Below are 22,270 nucleotides of genomic sequence, written 5' to 3' on the forward strand. Positions count from 1 at the left end.
GCAAGTGAAGTCAGGTTTGACCTGTATGTGGTAAATTATGGTGTGTAACTATGTAGTGAGGTAGAGGGGTCCATTGTGAAGGCAAAACAGATCCAGGGATATAGGGGGACTTTTTCTGTGTTTTTGTGTGCTGGGTGTGGTGAATACCAGCGCTCCATTCAGCAGGTAACCATGTTGATGGTAATGAAACTTGCCTGCTCTCTTTGGAAATGAGAGGCAGAGCCTGGTGTTTGGACAGCCCATCATGTAGTTGATAACGAGGGGAACATTGTGCTACATGAACAAAGGCTGCTGCTGTGCCAGAGCCCCCTGTCTCCCCGTCCCCCACGCAGAACAGAACAGAGCAGGCAGGGATAGGAATGAGCGTGACTCGCAGCAGGTGGAGGCAGATCAGCATTTTAAAAGAGCTTTTTGTCCAGCAGCACTGGTATTCATCCAGACGATTTTATTAGCCTGAATGCAATTCTTCCTCATTTCCCATACAGCCTGGTCCTTTCACAGAGAGAAAATAGCAGGCAGATTTGATTTATGGTGCATTAAGCTGGGCAGTCTATCATGGACATCATGTAGATTGTGAAAACATACCTCCAGCAGAATATCTCAAAATAGATCTGGAGGTCATTATAGCATCTTTAGTGGGGAAAACCGTACATGGAATTGAATTTGCAGCATTACAAAGAGCCTGTCCTTGCACAACATGCGTTAGAGGAGTCTCATGAGCACACACGTCACATAATTTCAAATGGGCCACAATGTCCCTTTTTAACAATGATAAATATATATACTGTATGTTCCTTATTACATCAGTGTGTAGTAGTCACTGAATGTTGTCACTGAATATGATCCACTTGATCCTGTTTTCTGGGTGTTTATCCCTCGGCTGAATGCTAATTTACAGCACATACCTGTAAAGTGGGTTTAGTGACCAATTCATTCTGACTGCAGGGCGCCCGTGCTGCCCTGTTGTCTGAATATGCATGCCTCTAACCTGTGTGTGTTGTGTGTTTCATCTCCAGCTCAACAGAATCCAGAGAAGGTGAAGAAGCTAGTTGTCCTCACAGCCCGTGTACACCCTGGGGAGTCGCCTGCATCCTTCATCTGCCAAGGTAGGTCTCTGTCTCCACCCTGGTGCTCTATACACATCCCTAAAATGCATGTGCGCACACACACACACACACACACACACACACACACACACACACACACACACAGACACACACACAGACACACAGCCAAGGTGGAGCATCTCACAAGCAGTTTATCAAGTTCTCATAGAATTACAGGGAAAAAAGTGGCAAAGAAACAGATTATTCAAAAAGAACCTTGGCTTCCACTCATACCTCTTAACATGTCTGGCATTTGTCAGCCTGTTATTAAGATAGGCTCTTCAGGTGAGAGCTACTTGTTTCATCGACAAGTCACTGAACTCCTGGAGAGTTTCTCTCCTCAACATCAAGGACATCTGAACTGTGAAGAAAGAGTGAGCTACAGTTAATGAGATGGCAGTTGAAGAGGTTTTACATACAACATGGACACAAGGCTACCTTAGAAAAGAAGGTGCCATCTAGAACCTACAACGGTTATTCGGCTGTCCCCATAGGAGAACCCTTTGAAGAACCCTTTTTGGCTCCAGGTCGAACCTTTTTGGGTTCCATGTAGAACCCTTTTGACAGAGGGTTCTACATGGAACCCACATGTATTCTACCTGGAACCAAAAGTGGTTCTACCTGGAACCAAAAAGGGTTATCCTATGGGGACAGCCAAAGAACCCTTTGGGAACCCATTTTTCTAAGAATGAATGTAAGACTATTATGTTAGCCTATGTTTGTAGCTTGGGTTTTGGGGACAAGGGTTAAGATTAGGGCAAGGGTCAGGGTTAGGGTTGAAGTCTGGGGTGACCTGATCTTTACAGTTTAAGCTAATATCATTGTTTAAGTTGAAGCTAAAGCTTGTCCTTGGGTCTTCTTTACTTTTCCATTGAAAATACAGCATAGGAAACCGTTAAAAGCTCCCAGTCTGTGGAGTAGTGTTTGGTCACCCCAGAGCGCTGAGAGCAGACAGCACATGTAGCTCAATGTGACTTTAAGCTCCACTCAGGACCAGCCCCGGCTCCGACACGCAGATGTGCATGAAATAATCTCAGGAAGTCCGAGCAATTAGATGGCACACTCTGTGGCCTGTACCTGTGTCCCACGCTCCATCTCTCCTCCTGCCTGCCACATTGACTCAATTAGAGAGCTTGTTATGCCTCCATTAGTGGTAACGAGCAGGACAGAGTGGGGCGGGCGGCTGGAGTGGGAGGGGAGGGGTACAGGCTGGCTGTCGGCCCTCTTTGCTTCTTATTTACCTGTCAATTATCCTGCTTCAGTCCAGGGCTGTGGATGGCTTTCAGTGGCCGGTATGTATCTCTCTCTGTCTCTCTCTCTTTCCAACTCCCTCTCTCTCGCTTTTGCTGTCTCTGTGTCTCATCTGTGGTAGATAGCATTATCTCCCTCACTCAGTGTTTGAGGCCCTGTGGGCTAATTAGGTCCTCTGTGCTGTCTGTTTTTATCCCACTGTCAGCTCCATTCCATTTGTATCGATTGTGGACGGATGTCTCAGATTTCCCCTCAGATTTTTAGAACGCTCTCTTTCTGCCCTTTTCTTTTTGTTTCTCAGAACTCAATTAACTGAGGCCTTGAGTACATTTTACTGGGAGTGTGCGTGTGCGTGTGGTTGTCCATGCTTGCTTCTGTGTGTGAGTGAGAGAGAATAGCTTTGAGCATGCTGCTTTCCAGTCATAGAGTGAAATAACCCTGACTGTCTCTCTTGTGTATCTCCATGTTTTATTGTGTTTAGGAGTGATTGACTTCCTAGTCAGCCAGCACCCTGTGGCCCAAACCTTGCGTGACCATGTCATCTTTAAGATTGTACCCATGCTCAACCCTGACGGCGTCTACTTAGGCAATTACAGGTAAGCGCTACTATCAATAGATCAAATCACCCTTTTCTTCATGGACTAAAAGAGCTGTTCAGTTGTTTTATGACATTTACTACTGTAGTAATTTCCATCCTGTTGCTTGAGGTCTACCTCTGAAAAGTTGTATGTTTCATGGATTCTGATAGAGCTATCTGACTAGGCTGCATCACGTTGCTAGTGGTAAGGAGAGATTATGTGTTTGGTATCGCCCACTGTGTAGGTCTCCTACCAGAGCATTTATGGGCCGCTAGATGCTGCTGTTACAGATATGAATTAAACCAAAGGCCATGTGTGGGAATAGCAGGATGGGCCTTCTCATTTTCTATTCCTCCCTCTGCCTCCAAAGCCAGTGGCAGAGAGAAAATGTGCAGTTTTAGAGCTAATTTCCTGCTATTCTATACATTTTGCCATGAGGCTGAGAGAATATTTAGACGTTTTAAAGCTACTTTCCTGTAATTTAAACGACGTGTTCATATACTATCTGGGGGGCCCGACCTCCGGGGCGACCCCCCCCAAAAATGAATAAATTGGACCCCCCTTCCCCCCACACCACTGTCCAAAGCGCCATCCCTGGAATATGAACTGCTGGCTTTCCGATTTTGCTGTCTCCTTTCTCCTCTGTTGACAGTTCAGATCAATGTAATTGCTGCAGTAGTCAATTCCCCCTCTTATTCTCCAGTGCTTGTTGTCAATCCAATTGTGTGTGCAAAGACACACACACACACATTTACCAGAGGGGGATGTGTTAGAGTACTTGTGTCACAGACATATAAACCCACATCCACTCTCCTCTTATTTGTCTACATATATTTATTCCTTTTTATACCTATTTATTGTGTAAGACAAATCTTGCCTGTACCATCTTGCCTGTGCCTGCCCTGCAGTGTCTCCTACACTGGGCTGAGTGTGTTTTCACAGGGTTTAGTTGTAATGCTGCTGTTTCTGAGGCCATATGTTCCAGCCTCTGTTTAGCACTGAGGCACAGGCTCCATGGGCATCATTTCCACCTCCCTCTCCATAATTGCCTTTTACTTAATGGGGTGGACATGAGGAATACAAATGTGCTGAGACTCTAGTGCTGCCACTAAAAGTGTTTGTGGCTGCCATCTAGTGGTCGCTCCCCCGCACTGCACCCAGTCTGTCAGTGGTAAATCACATCTGCTCTGATGATGACAGGGGTTAAAAACATCTTGTTGCTGATTGTTGACCCTTAAAGGTTGTTTTCATCAACTCTGGAAAATGATGCGGTCGGCCTGGCTGAATGGTAATAAGCTCCATATTAATATGAAGTGAATAGGAGTGTTTCTCTCTGCCCCTCCCGGTGAGGCCTGATTGGCCTTTCTGTGGGCTCAGCAGCACACTGCATCTGGAGGGGAATCGAACGGATGCATGCAGGGATCAGAATCAATCAGTGCTGACCACAGATTAGTATTTCAGGCATGCCTGCTTCACATTGGCATTGACACACAGACACAGGCCCCCGTGAAAGTCATGGATACTGAGCAGCATCAGCTCAATAGCCCAGAGTCATTCCTTCCACAGCCACTCTAGAATAGACTATAATTACTTAATTTTTCCAGAAGAAACTTAAATTGTGGCAAGTCAGATAAGATAAAAATGTATAGTAAACATATACACTACATGACCAAAAGTATGTGGACACCTGCTCATCGAACATCTCATTCCAAAATCATGGGCATTGCAATGGCATTGGTCCCCCCTTTGCTGCTATAACAGCCTCCACTCTTCTGGGAAGGCTTTCCACTAGATGTTGGAGCATTGCTGTGGGAACTTGCTTCCATTCAGCCACAAGAGCATTAGTGAGGTCGGGCACTGATGTTGGGCGATTAGGCCTGGCTCGCAGTCGGCGCTACAATTCATCCCAAAGGTGTTTGATGGGGTTGAGGTCAAGACTCTGTGCAAGTCAGTCAAGTTCTTCCACACTGATCTTGACAAACCATTTCTGTATGGACCTCGCTTTGTGCACAGGGGCATTGTCATGCTGAAACAGGAAAGGGCCTTCCCCAAACTGTTGCCACAAAGTTGGAAGCACAGAATCGTCTAGAATGTCATTGTATGCTGTAGCGCATGGTGATCTTAGGCTTGTGTGCTGCTGCTCGGCCATGGAAACCCATTTCATGAAGCTCCTGACGAACAGTTCTTGTGCTGACGTTGCTTCCAGAGGCAGTGTTGCAACCGAGGACAGACGATTTTTACGCGCTTCAGCACTCGGCGGTCCCATTTTGCGACCTTATGTGGCCTACCACTTCGCGGCTGAGCCTTTGTTGCTTCTAGACATTTCCACTTCACAATAACAGCACTTACAGTTGACCGGGAAAGCTCTAGCAGGGCAGAAATTTGACTAACTGTCTTGTTGGAAAGGTAGCATCGTGTTATGGTGCCACGTTGAAAGTCACTGAGCTATCTCTAGGATATTCTGACTTGCCCATGTAAGGGAGCCAAACCAGTCAACTACACTAAATGTTAAGGCAGGCTCAATAAAACATCTGTAACCTGCAAACTCTGACTAGAGGTCCTGGCTTTAGCTGCTCTTTGACTGGAGTAGAATTACATTCTAGTGAAATACATTGGGTCTTAGATCTCCAATAGGGGAGCTAAAGCTAATTGATTGTTCATATTAAATAAAAATCTGTGTTTCTTGGGAAAGTTTGATTGTTGATTGAATTGATTAGATATTAACACATACATCCACAGCATCAGTAGTAATTGTAGGTATCTGCAAATGTTCAACTCATGTGTGTGTGGTCATTTCCAGGTGTTCTCTGATGGGCTTTGACCTTAACCGTCACTGGCAGGAGCCATCCCCCTGGGCCCACCCCACCCTCCACGCTGTCAAGCAGCTCATCGTCCAGCTCAGTCAAGACCCAGTGAGTCCCAATCTCCAACCTGCTTCTAACACCTGTATTACACACTTCGTACTGTAGTGACTGTGTGGGCCGTTTATTCCTCACCCTGCAGCACACAACATGCAACACAGTATCAGAGTCAACTGAAATTCCACATAGATACTAGCTATATAAAACACCTGAGTTGAGGTTTGAACACTGTTCTGAATCTAAACTCTATTTCCAGTTGACTTAGTTCAGAAGGTTATGCACTCATGTGGTTGAGAACTATAGAAAGGTGTGCTGTGGGATTGATACTCAGCAGCTCTCTGTAAAGTGTAGGTCTCTGGGACATGAGATTGTACTGAGGGGCAAGTGTCTGTAGTGTACTCTATATTCAGCTTGCACTTTCTTTGTTAGAGGAACGGGCCCTTGTGTTTTTTTGCCTTCGTGTTAATTATAAGTGGAAACGCAGGTTGTTAGATTACTGAAGGTCAGAGTCTGTCCTGGGAATCGTCTGCCCTTTCTTACACTTTCTAATCCTGATAAGACCAGGGCGTTCTGCTGAGCAAAGGGGCACGGCTCTCAGCTTAACCTTTTCCCCCAGCGCTGATATGCTGATCGATGGGCTCCTTCACGGCAGAGTGATCCACTCATGTCCCTCACACTTCTGCAAACTACACACACACACACATCCAAACACACACCACACATAGGTACATAGGTACTCTCTCTCTCTCTCTCTTACACACACACAGACACACACCCACACACAGACACACACCCACACACATTTGCATTCACTGTCATACTCACACGCATACATTGTTTTCCCTCACAGTCTCACTCCAATGCACTCCAACTCCCATAGAGAACATGCACATGTAGCTCAGTGCAGAGCCAAGGGCTGAGAGAGAGAGCCTCTGTCTGCCTGCCCACATGTGTAATTATGATTCCACTGGCTGATCCAGTGGCTGGAAGGAGAACTCTCATTAAGCTCTCCACCTCTCCACCAACTCTGGACCCCACAGCACCCTCAGCACTACATTCATCCATACAGTACAATCCCAACCAGGGCCATGTGCCCACATCTCTCAGCCCCAGTCTCTCCATCCTATCCCCTGGCCTGGATGTGGCCGACTGGCCCTGTCAGAGGAGAGACCTGGCCGCCTCTCTCCAGCTAATCACATCAGACACAGCACTCAGATCTGGGGCTCCCAGATGCCAATCCCAGTGCCAGCTCTATGGCCAGGGGCCTGGCCCTCTATCCACTGCTGTCTCACACTGTGCACATCCACTAATGAGGCTACAAGACCACGGTCTGAGGACAACAGGAGGAGATCATGCCGGGCTAACATGCTCCTCTTTATTTGTCCGCTTCCCTCTAGCTGGCAGATGGTAGCAGACGCAGAGGATTCCAAGCTGTCAACGGCCATTTGACTCTTGAAGAATGTCAAACCAAATCCATTTCTCTAGCTTTAGGAAAGGGCTCAGTGACAGTCAGACTGCAACAACATTTATTTAATCCCTTTTAGTAATATACACGTTTAGTTTTTTATCTTTGAAAATCTGTGATTGAATCTGTCTTTCATTCGAGAAAGATCCCTTTTTTGATAATCTCTAAAAAGCCATTTATCTAAGCCTGATTGACAAAGATTTATTTTCATTAATTACAGATTTTAATTGCTTTAAAGAAAAACTCAAAGCAGTCTAACACCTTACGTCCTTAATATAGCTCTGAATCCATCTGAATGGAAGGACATTGGAACATTTATATAAAATCCTGTCATTTCACATAAACAGCTGAACATTGGTCAAAAGTGGAAATGGAAAAGAGTCAGTGATGCAAGAACATATCATCTGTTCCCAAGCTCCTTGGTGTTTGTTTAAAAAAAGGAAAAGAGTGAAGAAACAAATGGACCAATCTCCCACCTAAAGCAATGCTTTTCCAGCCCATTTATTAAAGGAAAATAATTATTTTTGATTGGCTGATTACTCAGAACATTCATCATAATGAATGTATCCCCAGCAATCTGACAGCGCCATTTTGGATAATTTGTTAAGGATGACAAAAGGGCCAGTATTGCCATGGTTCATTTCTGACCTTTTTAATATTAGAAAATTAATTTTCTATCTGAAACAAATGTATTAGGTGCTGTCATGCCGGTTAGATGGATATTGCACCTTGAAAATCCCCCCTCCTCCTCCTGGCTGTACTTTCTCTCTTTTCCTTTTTTTCTGTGGGGAGCCATTGTCTGCTGTATTCAGGGTGTTTGGCGAAACTGCTCTTTCCGTCTGTCTGTTGAGCTGTCCTCTGGTGTCATCGGCCCATTTCTTATCCATTTCTGAGATTTACGGGCAATTTGTCCCCATCATTACTCCCCCTTTTCACTTCCTCAACCGCTTCTCCTCCAGTTTGAGGCAGAACTGTCTGGCTCTCACAGGCAAAGAACAAGAAAATGACACCGTGGAGGAACCCATTTGGGGTGTCTTTTTGGTGTGTGCTGTTTGTACTCAAGATGCTTTGGTGACACAATAATAATAATAATATGCCATTTAGCAGATGCTTTTATCCAAAGCGACTTACAGTCATGTGTGCATACATTTTTACGTATGGGTGGTCCTGGGGATCGAACCCACTACCCTGGCGTTACAAGCGCCATGCTCTACCAATTGAGCTACAGAGGACCACAATGGGAGCATAGATCCACCAAACAGACCCAGGGTGTGTGAGATGATGGGAGGTGGGTCGATGGAGTAACAGACAGTGACTGTGGCCAGCTCTTTGACCGATGTCGGTTCAATTACTTGAATTCCATTTAGTGAGTTTTTTGTGTGAACCCAACGCGCCTTTTCTCTAGAGAGAAATCAAATCATTCACGAGAGAAATCAGAGAAATCAAGTGTCACGCCCTGACTCAGGGGACTCTTATACAGTGGGGAAAAAATGATTTAGTCAGCCACCAATTGTGCAAGTTCTCCCACTTAAAAAGATGAGAGAGGCCTGTAATTTTCATCATAGGTACACATCAACTATGACAGACAAAATGAGGAAAAAAATTCCAGAAAATCACATTGTAGGATTTTTAATGAATTTATTTGCAAATTATGGTGGAAAATAAGTATTTGGTCAATAACAAAAGTTTCTCAATACTTTGTTATATACCCTTTGTTGGCAATGACACAGGTCAAACGTTTTCTGTAAGTCTTCACAAGGTTTTCACACACTGTTGCTGGTATTTTGGCCCATTCCTCCATGCAGATCTCCTCTAGAGCAGTGACGTTTTGGGGCTGTCGCTGGGCAACACAGACTTTCAACTCCCTCCAAAGATTTTCTATGGGGTTGAGATCTGGAGACTGGCTAGGCCACTCCAGGACCTTGAAATGCTTCTTACGAAGCCACTCCTTCGTTGCCCGGGCGGTGTGTTTGGGATCATTGTCATGCTGAAAGACCCAGCCACGTTTCATCTTCAATGCCCTTGCTGATGGAAGGAGGTTTTCACTCAAAATCTCACGATACATGGCCCCATTCATTCTTTCCTTTACACGGATCAGTCGTCCTGGTCCCTTTGCAGAAAAACAGCCCCAAAGCATGATGTTTCCACCCCCATGCTTCACAGTAGGTATGGTGTTCTTTGGATGCAACTCAGCATTCTTTGTCCTCCAAACACGACGAGTTGAGTTTTTACCAAAAAGTTATATTTTGGTTTCATCTGACCATATGACATTCTCCCAATCCTCTTCTGGATCATCCAAATGCACTCTAGCAAACTTCAGACAGACCTGGACATGTACTGGCTTAAGCAGGGGGACACGTCTGGCACTGCAGGATTTGAGCCCCTGGCGGCGTAGTGTGTTACTGATGGTAGGCTTTGTTACTTTGGTCCCAGCTCTCTGCAGGTCATTCACTAGGTCCCCCCGTGTGGTTCTGGGATTTTTGCTCACCGTTCTTGTGATCATTTTGACCCCACGGGGTGAGATCTTGCGTGGAGCCCCAGATCGAGGGAGATTATCAGTGGTCTTGTATGTCTTCCATTTCCTAATAATTGCTCCCACAGTTGATTTCTTCAAACTAAGCTGCTTACCTATTGCAGATTCAGTCTTCCCAGCCTGGTGCAGGTCTACAATTTTGTTTCTGGTGTCCTTTGACAGCTCTTTGGTCTTGGCCATAGTGGAGTTTGGAGTGTGACTGTTTGAGGTTGTGGACAGGTGTCTTTTATACTGATAACAAGTTCAAACAGGTGCCATTAATACAGGTAACGAGCGGAGGACAGAGGAGCCTCTTAAAGAAGAAGTTACAGGTCTGTGAGAGCCAGAAATCTTGCTTGTTTGTAGGTGACCAAATACTTATTTTCCACCATAATTTGCAAATAAATTCATTAAAAATCCTACAATGTGATTTTCTGGATTTTTTTTCTTCTCAATTTGTCTGTCATAGTTGACGTGTACCTATGATTGAAATTACAGGCCTCTCTCATCTTTTTAAGTGGGAGAACTTGCACAATTGGTGGCTGACTAAATACTTTTTTCCCCCACTGTATGTTGAGTCAGGGTGTGGTGTTCTATGGTGTGTTTTCTATGTTTCAGTCTAGGTGTTGTAGTTCTGTGTTTGGCCGGGTGTGATTCCCAATCAGAGACAGCTGTCGCTCGTTGTCTCAGATTGGGGATCATACTTAGGCAGCCTATTGGCACTCGTTAGTTGTGGGATCTTGTTCCGTGAGTAGGCTTGTTTTGTGTGTAGCCTTAGGACTTCACGTTTCGTTGGTTTGTTGTTTTGTCGTGTGTTTATCATTTAAATAAACATGTACGCATTTCACGCTGCGCCTTGGTCTGACCCGTCCTTCAACGAACGTGACAGAAGATCCCACCAAACACGGACCAAGCAGCGTGCCCAGGAGCAAACACCCTGGACACAGGTGGGGAAGATTTGGTCTTGGGAGGAGATATTTGCAGGAAAAGGACCCTGGGCGAAGAAGGAAGCCCAGGCAGGAGAGGTGCAACGGTAACACAGAAGCCAGCCGAGGAGGAAGCCCGAGAAGCAGCCCCAAGAAAATGTTTGGGGGGGGGGGGGCTAAAGGGGTGGTCGGGGAGCGAGAGAGAAGAGCCCCGAACACTGCACCCGGTGGGTTTCCAGATTGAGTCCCTACGACCATGGGAAGAAGAGTGGGAACAGTAATATACTGAGGAGTCGGAGGATGACGACGACGAGGAGTTTCTGTTCCCTAACTCGTGGGGGCTCCCGGAGGAGTCCTCACTGGAGGAGGAGTGCCGAGAGAGAGAGAAGGATCGGATCTGCAGGGTAAGAGAGGAGGCCACCATATTACGGGGGCTGATAGATAGAATAGAGCGGGAGAGATCCAGTCAAGAGGAGGCACTGCAGGAGGCTCGTAGGGAAAAGGAGGAAGTAGAGGCACGGAGAGAGGAGCTGGTTAGGCAGCATAAGGAGCGGGGGTTAATAAAGGAACCCAGTCCTGCTCCTCGCACCAAGCCAGTGGTGCGTGTCGCCAGTCCGGCCCGGCCTGTTCCTGCTCCTCGCACCAAGCCAGTGGTGCATGTCCCCAGTCCGGCCCGGCCCGTTCCTGCTCCTAGCACCAAGCTTAGTGGTGCGTGTCGCCAGTCCGGCCCGGCCCATTCCTGCTCCTCGTACCAGGCCTGTGGTGCGTGTTCCCAGTCCGGCCCGGCCCGTTCCTGCTCCTCGCACCAGACCTGTGGTGCGTGTTCCCAGTCCGGCCCGGCCCGATCCTACTCCTCGCACCAGACCAGTGGTGCGTGTTCCCAGTCCGGCCCAGCCTGTTCCTGCTCCTCGCACCAAGAAAGTGGTGCGTGTTCCCAGTCCGGCCCGGCCCGTTCCTGCTCCCCGCACCAAGCCAGTGGTGCGTGTTCCCAGTCCGGCCCGGCCCGTTCCTGCTCCTCGCACCAGACCTGTGGTGCGTGTCTCCAGTCCGGCCCGGCCCATTCCTGCTCCTCACACCAAGCCAGTAGTGCGTGTTCCCAGTCCGGCCCGGCCTGTTCCTGCTCCTCGCATCAGGCCTGTGGTGCGTGTATCCAGTCCGGCCCGGCCCGTTCCTGCTCCTCGCACCAGACCAGTGGTGCGTGTTCCCAGTCAGCTGCTCCACTCCGGAGCCAGAGCAGTCCGCTCCACCGGTGCCCAGTCCAGCTCCGGTCAGCGGCTCCAGTCCGGAGCCAGAGCAGTCTGCTCCACCGGTGCCTAGTCCAGCTCCGGTCAGCGGCTCCAGTCCCGAGCCTGAGCAGTCTGCTCCACCGGTGCCCGGTCCAGCTCCGGTCAGCGGTTCCAGTCCAGACCCAGACGTCAGCCCCTCTCCAGGTTCGGGGTCTCCCACACCAGGGTCCAGACAGGGCTTGGAGTATCGTGGGAGGAACGAGAGGGGAAGCAGCGCACCGAGGTCCAGACCAGACCAGGGGCGCAACAGGGAGGTGGAGAGTATGTGGTTGTCACGCCCGGAGCCGGATCCGCCTCCGAGGCGGAATGCCCACCCGGCCCCTACCCTGTTATGTAAATGTTGTGCACCTTTGGGGGGGGGTACTGTCACGCCCTGACTCAGGGGACTCTTATATGTTGAGTCAGGGTGTGGTGTTCTATGGTGTGTTTTCTATGTTTCAGTCTAGGTGTTGTAGTTCTGTGTTTGGCTGGGTGTGATTCCCAATCAGAGACAGCTGTCGCTCGTTGTCTCAGATTGGGGATCATACTTAGGCAGCCTGTTGGCACTCGTTAGTTGTGGGATCTTGTTCCGTGAGTAGGCTTGTTTTGTGTGTAGCCTTAGGACTTCACATGTTGTTGGTTTGTTGTTTTGTCGTGTGTTTATCATTTAAATAAACATGTACGCATTTCACGCTGCGCCTTGGTCTGACCCGTCCTTCAACGAACGTGACATCAAGTCAATAACTATGTGGGATGCTGGGCCGAAGGGAGTTATAGTTTTCATTAAGCAAATATTCAACCTAGTTCAGCGCAGAAACGTGGTAATTAACTATAATGACCATAATTGCGCCAGTTTTTTCCAGCTCAGAGACGATCAGAGAGGAAGAGGCGAAGCGAGAGGATTCACTCTTGCCAAAATCTGTCCAAAATAACACAATGCGTTTCTATGGATTTATTTTGGAGCTAACCTTGTCGCCTGCCTTCCAGTATTTTGGACAACGACTCCCATTGTTAGGGCAGAGACATGAGCATTTTGTCATTATATACAGATCTCTGGACGGATACACTTCTACGCCTGCTACGTTAGGTTGGATACACACAGACTGGATAGACCGCTGTTACAGGAGGGGGTCGCAGTTCCGGAGCGACCCACTAGGTGTCATCCTCCGACAACCTTAGGCACCTCCTCACTCACAGTCTGGACTAATTATTATCCTATTGGAGTCACCTGTGTCTACCTGTTCACCTGTGTATGTATGCCCTCACTTCCATGTGTTCCCTTGCTCTGTTTTCTCTGCTAGTTTCTCGATGCCAAACAGTACTAATCAGTGTCTGATCGCGAGACGTATATGTTCTCCCTGTTTCATTGTTGTTTTCAGTCATAGTTAGTATTTCATATGTTTGCTGTCAGCCTTTTTTTGGAGACCAATTTGCTCCTCCTTTATTTTATCGTGACAAGTCCGTTATTTTGTTTCCTGGTTTTGGGACCACCAGTAAAGATCCTTGTTTCACCATCTCTGCCTACTGCCTACTGTCTATCCTGCACCGCACCTGGGTCACACCTCACACCAACCCTTACAGACCGCATGAGAGAGGAATGTACACAACACAACTAGGAGAGGGATAGAGACAGTTTGTGAAATTATACCTCTTCTACTTTGAATAACTAGTAAAATAATTTTGTCAGACAGCTCTGCAGCATACTTAGGCAGGTAAGCTAGCAACATTCTAAACTAAATCTAGGTTGTATGTAATGAATCATCATCTGTCTTTTTTCTCATCATCTGTCATTTTGTCTTTGATTGACATGCTTTGATTGACATGCTTCAGCTATATTTCAGGATTACATTTTAAAAGTTGCCCACAACTGAAATATTTTATTATTTCATAGTAATTTCCTATTTTTCTGTTGATGTCTACCCACTAACTGTAAGTCGCTCTGGATAAGAGTGTCTGCTAAATGACTAAAATGTAAATGTACCCAATGTGGACCTGACAGAGACAATGGAATATTTTCAATGTTTTGGCAATTGAATGTTCACTATTTTTGGCTTTGGAACTTCCATTAAAAAGCTCTAAAGTCATTGTAACATCATTATTTCATAATGCATTTCATGTAAAAAAATTAATAAATCTAAACCAAAATCGAAAACCGTGATTATTTTTTGATAATCGAACCGAAACCGAACCAACCTCAAAAATCACTAATCTCTCAGCACTATTCCAGACAGATGCAGATGCTTATGAAGCGCTAACAGCCGCAGAGTGCTGTCTGAGTGCCCGTTTAGCTTGATTACAAGTCACCTCTGTGTTAAAAAGGGGCCAAATATGTCCATCAATTAGTCTGTGGCAGAGAGAGAATGAGGGGCTTACAGGATTGAGCACCACTACGTCTGTTCTCTCTCTGCAGCACACCTGGACTCACCCACCGCTCCGACCGCATTGTATCACTCAAGTCTCTGCTCTCCAGTCAGACAGGCATACTTATAGACTGAAATCAAGGTTTATTGGTTGTGTACACAGATTTACAGGTGTTATAGCAGGTTTCACAAATACACAAATAATCAAAACAAGAAATCAGGAAATGACAGAACGAGTCCAATTAACAATCCAGAGTAGATATATTATAGTGTCAGAATCAAAAAATATAAATAAGTGCTGTGTATAGACAATATATCATTTGGAAGGAAAATGGTATGTACAGTTGTAGGTATATTATTCAGCATTTATAAACGCTCTACATGCCCTGGATGTTGGAGTACCATTTTAGCATGTTCAGCTATATGGTAATAATGTTAACAGAGAGTAGAAGTTACATGAAGTAAGTTCCACTGAACGTAGCGAGGTTTCTTCTAAAAGGTATTGCTGATGCTAAATGCTTTGTGAGAGAATCTGCCTCTAGTCTGTAATCCTGCTTAAATCAGCACCATTTTTTCTGTGTTAAGATAAGCAAACCGTTTATGGCCCTTATAGGCCCAGACTAATTAATATGCAGCAAATAAGTACTTGTCGGACAAAATTCATTTGACCTTCCGCTTTAAACTAAACTGCAGCAACACCAGTTCAGATGAAGTTGAGCCCGAGTCCTTCTATTGAGTTGTAGGGAGCTTCTGCCGGAACAAGCCGTTCTCTGTCTATTTCTCTGAGAGGTTTAATTTGTAAAGCCTCTACACTCAGATTGTCTGTTGACTTTCATTCTCTACATTTCTTAATTGTCTCTAATTGCTTCATTACAATTTCAAATGAACAATTCTCTAGGTCAAAGTGGGTTGTTAATGAAACAATCAATCACTGCTTCAGCCTCACAGTCCTGTCTGCCTGTGATTGACAGCGCATTAGGAGACTGTTATGCTGGCTCAGTTGACATTGTGGTCTGGATTGCACTTCACTGTATCATTGTACTTCCATTTTCCTTGACATTTTAGGGGGAATTACCACTTAGGGTCCAAAGTGATGTTTTGTTTGGAGACTGGGAGATGCTGTTGGAGATTCACTTTGGCTTCCCAGATTTCATCTTTTATATAATTCCAGAGCAAACTTCTGGAGCACGGACATTTAAGTGACCCAACGCTGTGCGACCATTTCATTTCGATTCTTAATTACATTGTTAACAGAAAAGAAAAAGTAGGCGAGCCAATCCAACTCCATTGTTGCAGGAGCTCTGCGCCAGCTCAAGTCGCACCATTACATACAGTACCCCATCATTCGAGCTGTGCTTTAACAAGGGGAAGGGTCGTTTTACGTGTGTGTAAATAATCCCACTGGGTGGTTCCCAACTACCTCCACCCTCCTCCCTTTAGCTTGGTGAGCGCTGCCGATTAGAGGGCCTTCTGCCTCTATTAGACCCTTGGAACTCCTTCAACTGCCTGATGGAGCTGCCTTAATGGCGGCTCCGTTTTGCTTTCTTTTTCTATTTTTTTGTTGTTGTTTCTCCTTCTTCCGCTCGGGCTCCATCCATCAGGCTGCCAGAGCCTGCTGCCGGCCCACTCCCAGCCACAATATTTCACAGCTAGCCATCAGAGCAGCTGACAGCACCGCGCTCGCCAGGAAATTGCTTTGGCTGTGAGCAGAATTTCAAGCATCGCGTCGCCCTCTCCACCCTCCTCCTCCTCCTCTTCTCCCTCTTCTTTTCCATCCCTCCCCACCGCCTGACGACCCCCGGGAACTGAGGCGCGCTCTGGAATGGAATGTGGAGAGAGAGAGAGAGAGAGAGAGAGAGAGAGAGAGAGAGAGAGAGAGAGAGAGAGAGAGAGAGAGAGAGAGAGAGAGAGAGAGAGAGAGAGAGAGAGAGAGAGAGAGAGAGAGAGAGAGAGAGAGAGAGAGAGAGAGAGAGAGAGAGAGAGAGAGAGAGAGAGAGAGAGAGAGAGAGAGAGAGAGAGAGAGAGAGAGAGAGAGAGAGAGAGAGAGCTGTGCTGAAGAGTGAGGGGTCAAGGGGAGTGAGAGTGAGGGAGGGCCCATTACACCTGATTCACTGTGTCCAGGCCTAGAGAGAGCCTGAGCTTTATACACTGGCCACAGTAGCATGTGATTGGCCTTGAATCCTATTCTACAATTCTCAACTGGATAACGTATAACTGAACTGTGATTCCCAACTGTGTCACCCCTGCTATGCAGCCTTGTCAACTGAGAGATTTTCAGAAGACTGTCCCTAGAAGAATGTCTATCACCAAATTGCACTGCTATTATCTCTGTCTTTTAAAGCCAAACTTTTGAAATAAAGCTTTAATAATACACAATACCCCATAATGACAAAGCGAAAACAGGTTTTTAGAAATGTTTGCAAATTTATTACAAATAAAAACAGAAATACCTTGTTTATATAAGTATTAAGACCCTTTGCTATGAGACTCGAAATTGAGCTCAGGTGCATCCTGTTTTCATTGATCATCCTTGAGATGTTTCTACAACTTGATTGGAGTCCACCTGTGGTAAATTCAATTGATTGGACATGATTTGGAAAGACACACACCTGTCTATATAAGGTCCCACAGTTGACAGTGCATGTCAGAGCAAAAACCAAGCCATGAGGTCGAAGGAATTGTCCATAGAGCTCCGAGACAGGATTGTGTCGAGGCACAGATCTGGGGAAGGGTACCAAAAAATGTCTGCAGCAAGAACACAGTGGCCTCCATCATTCTTAAAAGGAAGAAGTTTGGAACCACCAAGACTCTTCCTAGAGCTGGCCGCCCAGCCAAACTGAGCAATCGGGGGAGGGCCTTGGTCAGGGAGGTGACCAAGAACCCAATGGTCACTCTGACAGAGCTCCAGAGTTAATCTGTGGAGATGGGAGAACCTTCCAGAAGGACAACCATTTCTGCAGTACTCCACAAATCAGGCCTTTATGGTAGAGTGGCCAGACGGAAGCCACTCCTCAGTAAAAGGCACGACAGCCCACTTGGAGTTTGCCAAAAGGCACCTAAAGGACTCTCAGACCATGAGAAACAAGATTCTCTGGTCTGATGAAACCAAGATTGAACTCTTTGGCCTGAATGCCAAGCGTCATGTCTGGAGGAAACCTGGCACCATCCCTACGGTGAAGCATGGTTGTGGCAGCATCATGCTGTGCGGATGATTTTCAGCGGCAGGGACTGGGAGAATAGTCAGGATCGAGGGAAAGATGAATGGAGCAAAGTACAGAGAGATCCTTGATGAAAACCTACTCCAGAGCACTCAGGACCTCAGACTGGGGTGAAGGTTCACCTTCCAACAGGACAACAATCCTAAGCACACAGCCACGACAACGCAGGAGTGGCTTCAGGACAAGTCTCTGAATGTCCTTGAGTGGCCCAGCCAGAGCCCGGACTTGAACCCGATTGAACATCTCTAGAGAGACCTGAAAATTGCTGTGCAGCGACGCTCCCCATCCAACCTGACAAAGCTTGAGAGGATCTGCAGAGAATGGGAGAAACTCCCCAAATACAGGTGTGCCAAGCTTGTAGCAGCATACCCAAGAAGACCCGAGGCTGTAATCGCTGCCAAAGGTGCTTCAACAAAGTACTGAGTAAAGGGTCTGAATACTTATGTAAATAAGGTATTTCTGTTCTAGTTTTTTTCTAAATTTGCAAACATTATGGGGTATTGTGTGTCGATTGATGAGGGGAAGAAATTATTTAATCCATTTTAGAATAAGGCTGTAACGTAACAAAATGTGGAAAACGTCAAGGAGTCTGAATACTTTCCGAATGCACTATATATATATATTTTTTTTAAATATATTTCCCTTTATTATTTTCCACTAACCCTACCACCCCTCCCCTAATTGGAGTAAACTAATGAACAACAACACTTAGGCTTCTACTTCCAGCTTATACAAACTATATACATTTTATGGACACAGTCTATTTTACAATAGTTATATTTTGTTTATTTTTAGTCCTGTCCTTCCTCTACCCTCATCCTCTCTCATCTATCTCTGATGTCCATCCAGTTTGATTTTCTATTTGCTATATATTTTTAACTGTGCTGTTTCACAAACGTTCTGATCCTATATACATTTTACGGACACAGTATATTTGACATTCGTTATCATGTTGTTATTAGTCCCACCCTTCAGTTCCACTCAACACCTCCCATCTATCTCTTAACACCATCCATATTGGATTTCTATTTGCCAATATTTTTCAACTGAGCTGTGATGTTTCACAAAAGTTCTGAACCTTTCTATTCTTGTAAGTAAAAAATATTTTTTTTGCTAAAAGTATTATATTATTGATCGATTTACTCTGACTTTTCAAATCACCAAGTAGTGCTATCTGCAGAGTTAGTGCCAGGTAAATGTTGCAATTCTTCAGCCCTTCCTGGACCTGCGACCAAAAACAAGCTACATATGGACAGTACCAAAACAAATTATCTAATGATTCTGTCTCTTCGCAGCAACATCTGCAGAGCTGGGATGGTTGTATCCCCCATATATATAACAGTCTATTGGTTGCAAGAATGTTGCATAATAATTTAAATTGAAAAACTCTACATTTTGAATTCAGCGTCGTTTTGTGTATCATAAACCATGTGCCATGGAATCGGTACATTGAAAATCTTGTTTCAGCATGACAATGCCCCCATGCAGAAAGCGAGGTCCATACAGAAATGGTTTGTCGAGATTAGTGTGGAAGAACTTGACTGGCCTGCACAGAGCCCTGACCTCAACCCCATCGAACACCTTTGGGATGAATTGGAACGCCGACTGTGAGCCAAGCCTAATTGCCCAACATCAGTGCCCGACATCACTAATGCTCTTTTGGCTGAATGGAAGCAAGTTCCCGCAGCAATGTTCCAACATCTAGTGGAAAGCCTTCCCAGAAGAGTGGAGGCTGTTATAGCAGCAAAGGGGGGACCAACTCCATATTAATATCCATGATTTTGGACGAGCAGGTGTCCACATACTTCTAGTCATGTAGTGTATGTGTGTGCGTGTGTGTCCTTGTGTGTGTGGCAGCTGGTTCTCATAGTGTTTTCCTCTCAGCTCCTCAGCCTGCTGTGTGTGAAGCAGTGGAGCTACAGTAACTGATAGTCTGAGTAAAGCCTGATTGTGTGTGGGCTGCTGTATTGTAGTCAGCTGTATCTGGAGGGCTCTCCCCAGCCAGTCTCAACATCTCATCTGTGTGGGGCCACCAAGCCAGTCTCATGGGCTCTCCGCTCCTCCCCTCAGCTCTGTCCCTGGGCTCTACAGGGGATAAAAATATGACTAGTATCATCATTCTACCCCCCCTCCCCCCTCCCCCCTCTCTCTTTATCCCTCCCTCTCCCCCGCTCGCTCTCTCTCTCTCTCTCTCACTCTCTGTCGCTGTGGGAGGTTTGCTAGCTCTTCTGTGATTCTCCTCTGGTGCTCTGCCACCTCTGAGAGTCGTCTTTCACCAGGAAGATGCCCTCCACAGCCAAACACAGCATTTGTGTGCACAGCTTGGTTGTTGTTGTTGTTCCCAATGTTTTTGTTCTCGGTAGAATACATGATGTGGGCATTTGAAAAAGATGTAGCCAAGGAGTCTCAAAATCTTTACATTTTGATGGAAATTGCAATGGCTATGAAATGTGGAAATGGTGTATATTCAGCAGGTTAGCACTCTATTTGTGACGCCCTGTGCCCCTGTCTGTCTGTCTGTGTGTGTGTGTGTCTGTCGCGTATTCAGAAGGTGGGGCTGGAGTTCTACATTGATGTTCATGCCCACTCCACCATGATGAATGGCTTCATGTACGGGAACGTGTTTGAGGAGGAGGAGAGAGTCCAGAGACAAGCCGTGTTCCCTCGCCTGCTCTGCCACAATGCCCCAGACTTCTCCTTCGTAAGTCCATCACATCAATCATACCAGGGACAGCTTTAGGGCCCAGAGTTTTCCCTGGTCAGGCCATATCAATCCTAACCCTTCTCATCTCACATATGTTCCACAGGAAATACACCCAACATATTAGCAGGTGCTAGTTGGCTATGCTACAGTAGTTACTGTAACAACCACAGGGTTGACTGAGATCTATCATACAGCTGGGTGTGGAAGCTATACTTAAAGTCTGTGTTCCCCTTCACCTCTCAGCCACAGTGACCTTTAGCGCTCAGCCAATGTGACATTTTGTAGCAGTGCCAGTTACATATAGCCAGAAGAATAACCTTTTCTGTGCAGTGACACATTCACAGCGCTCATAGAACTTTCTTCACCAGTACACAAGGAAAGTCTTTCAACAGCCAAAATTATTTTAGCAACCCACCATACATAAAGAATGTCACAGTGTCCACCGGTTATTTATAATTCTGGCTCGATAAAGAGCTAACCTTTGGTGTGATTGTATACAGCAGTGTGTGTGCCTGCATGTGTAAAATAAAATAAAACGTTTTTTGTCACATGCTTCGTAAACAACAGGTGCAGACTAACAGTGAAATGCTTACTGACGGGCCGCGCAGAGAGAATAAAAGAGAAATAATAACACAACTAATAAATACACAATGAGTAACGATAACTTGGCTATATACACTGGGTACCAGTACCGAGTCGATGAGCTGGGGTACCAGGTAATTGAGGTAGATATGTACTGTGATGTCACGAGAGGCTGTGTCCTGGAGGGACGTTACATCCCCCTGAGGTGGCTGCAAACCCAGACAGCTATGGCTCCATCTGCTGGTATGGTCGGGAACTCCACCCCTCTATGGCCAATCTTCCCACGCAGCTGAAACAAATGAGGAGCTGATGAGCTGAAGGGTTGGGAAGGGAAGAGACACACTGAGGGAGTGTGTGGGGGTGAAGAGACACAGTCTCCAACCTGGGCTCTCTGGAGGACAAGAGTGCTGCACGTCCACTTCCATGAGGAATATAAGGATTTGGAGATACTTACCTTTGGGAAATACTCACCTTTGGATATATGCACCTGTGGAAATACAGGAGAGACATTTGGAAGGACTTTTTGCTGGGTTGGCCACTAGCTGCAACGTGGACTACAGTAAGGCTGGGGAAAAGTTATCTGAGCGAGTGAGAATTATGATTCTGGATGTGGAAGAGACATCCCTGAACTGTTAACCCTTAAAGAGCCACAAGAGAACAGAATTTTGTTATATTTTCGTAATTTCCCAAGACCTATAATAAAATCCTTGTTTTGTTTGAACCTTGTCTCCTTGCACTACTTGAGCAATCCCGCTGAAAGCTGTGTAGCCTCTCGTGACGTCACAGATGGTGGAGAATACAGGCACGCTCAAGCGTTAATAGTGCATGTCAGAGGAGGATACCGAAGGTTTGATCACCCAGTTTTCCAAGTTGGCCGTAGGCTCCCCGCCGACTGAAATGGAGGACATATTGAAAGCCCTTGTTGCTGGCCAGCAAGCCCAGATGCAAGCAAACGTGGCTCTCTTGGAGGAGCAAAAGAAAGCCAACCTTCTGAAGGCAGAGGAATTGCAGTTGCAGAGACAGAGGGTGGTCCAAAATACCCGCCCAATAAAGGCAAGTGACTTTATATCTAAGATGGGAGCTACCGATGACATTGAGGCATACCTGCATGCATTTGAGGCCACGGCCACTAGGGAAGCCTGGCCCCAGCAACAGTGGGTTGGTCTGTTAGCCCCCCTTTCTAACCGGGGAATCGCTGAATGCTGTCCGGGACCTGGGCCCTGACCAGGTTACTGACTATGATGCCCTGAAGTCTGAGATCCTCAGCAGATATGGACTCACAAAGTTTGGTATGGCCCAGCGCTTTCACAGCTGGACCTTCCAACCAGACCAACCTCCTCGGGCGCAGATGCATGAACTTGTCCGAATCGCAAGGAAATGGCTGGATCCGCAGAGGAATACAGCAGCGGCGGTGGTGGAGGCCGTTGTGGTGGATCGTTACC

The 22,270-nt window shown here is 46.4% G+C and overlaps 1 protein-coding gene across 3 annotated transcripts in view; it reads left to right on the plus strand.

Annotated features, from left to right (window-relative positions):
* The window catches only part of agbl4 (AGBL carboxypeptidase 4), a 369,255-nt gene that overhangs the window by 317,847 nt on the left and 29,138 nt on the right, over positions 1–22,270 (plus strand). For 2 of the 3 annotated variants that reach the window (XM_041839343.2, XM_041839345.2), the window contains exons 7-10: positions 1,017–1,106; positions 2,839–2,953; positions 5,736–5,847; positions 20,091–20,243. In XM_041839343.2, the coding sequence (XP_041695277.2) occupies positions 1,017–1,106; positions 2,839–2,953; positions 5,736–5,847; positions 20,091–20,243 (470 nt within the window). The remainder of the gene's footprint in view (positions 1–1,016; positions 1,107–2,838; positions 2,954–5,735; positions 5,848–20,090; positions 20,244–22,270) is intronic. The other variant, XM_041839344.2, reaches the window with a different exon arrangement.

The sequence above is a fragment of the Coregonus clupeaformis genome, chromosome 20, assembly GCF_020615455.1.
Source record: "Coregonus clupeaformis isolate EN_2021a chromosome 20, ASM2061545v1, whole genome shotgun sequence".
NCBI lineage: Eukaryota > Metazoa > Chordata > Actinopteri > Salmoniformes > Salmonidae > Coregonus > Coregonus clupeaformis.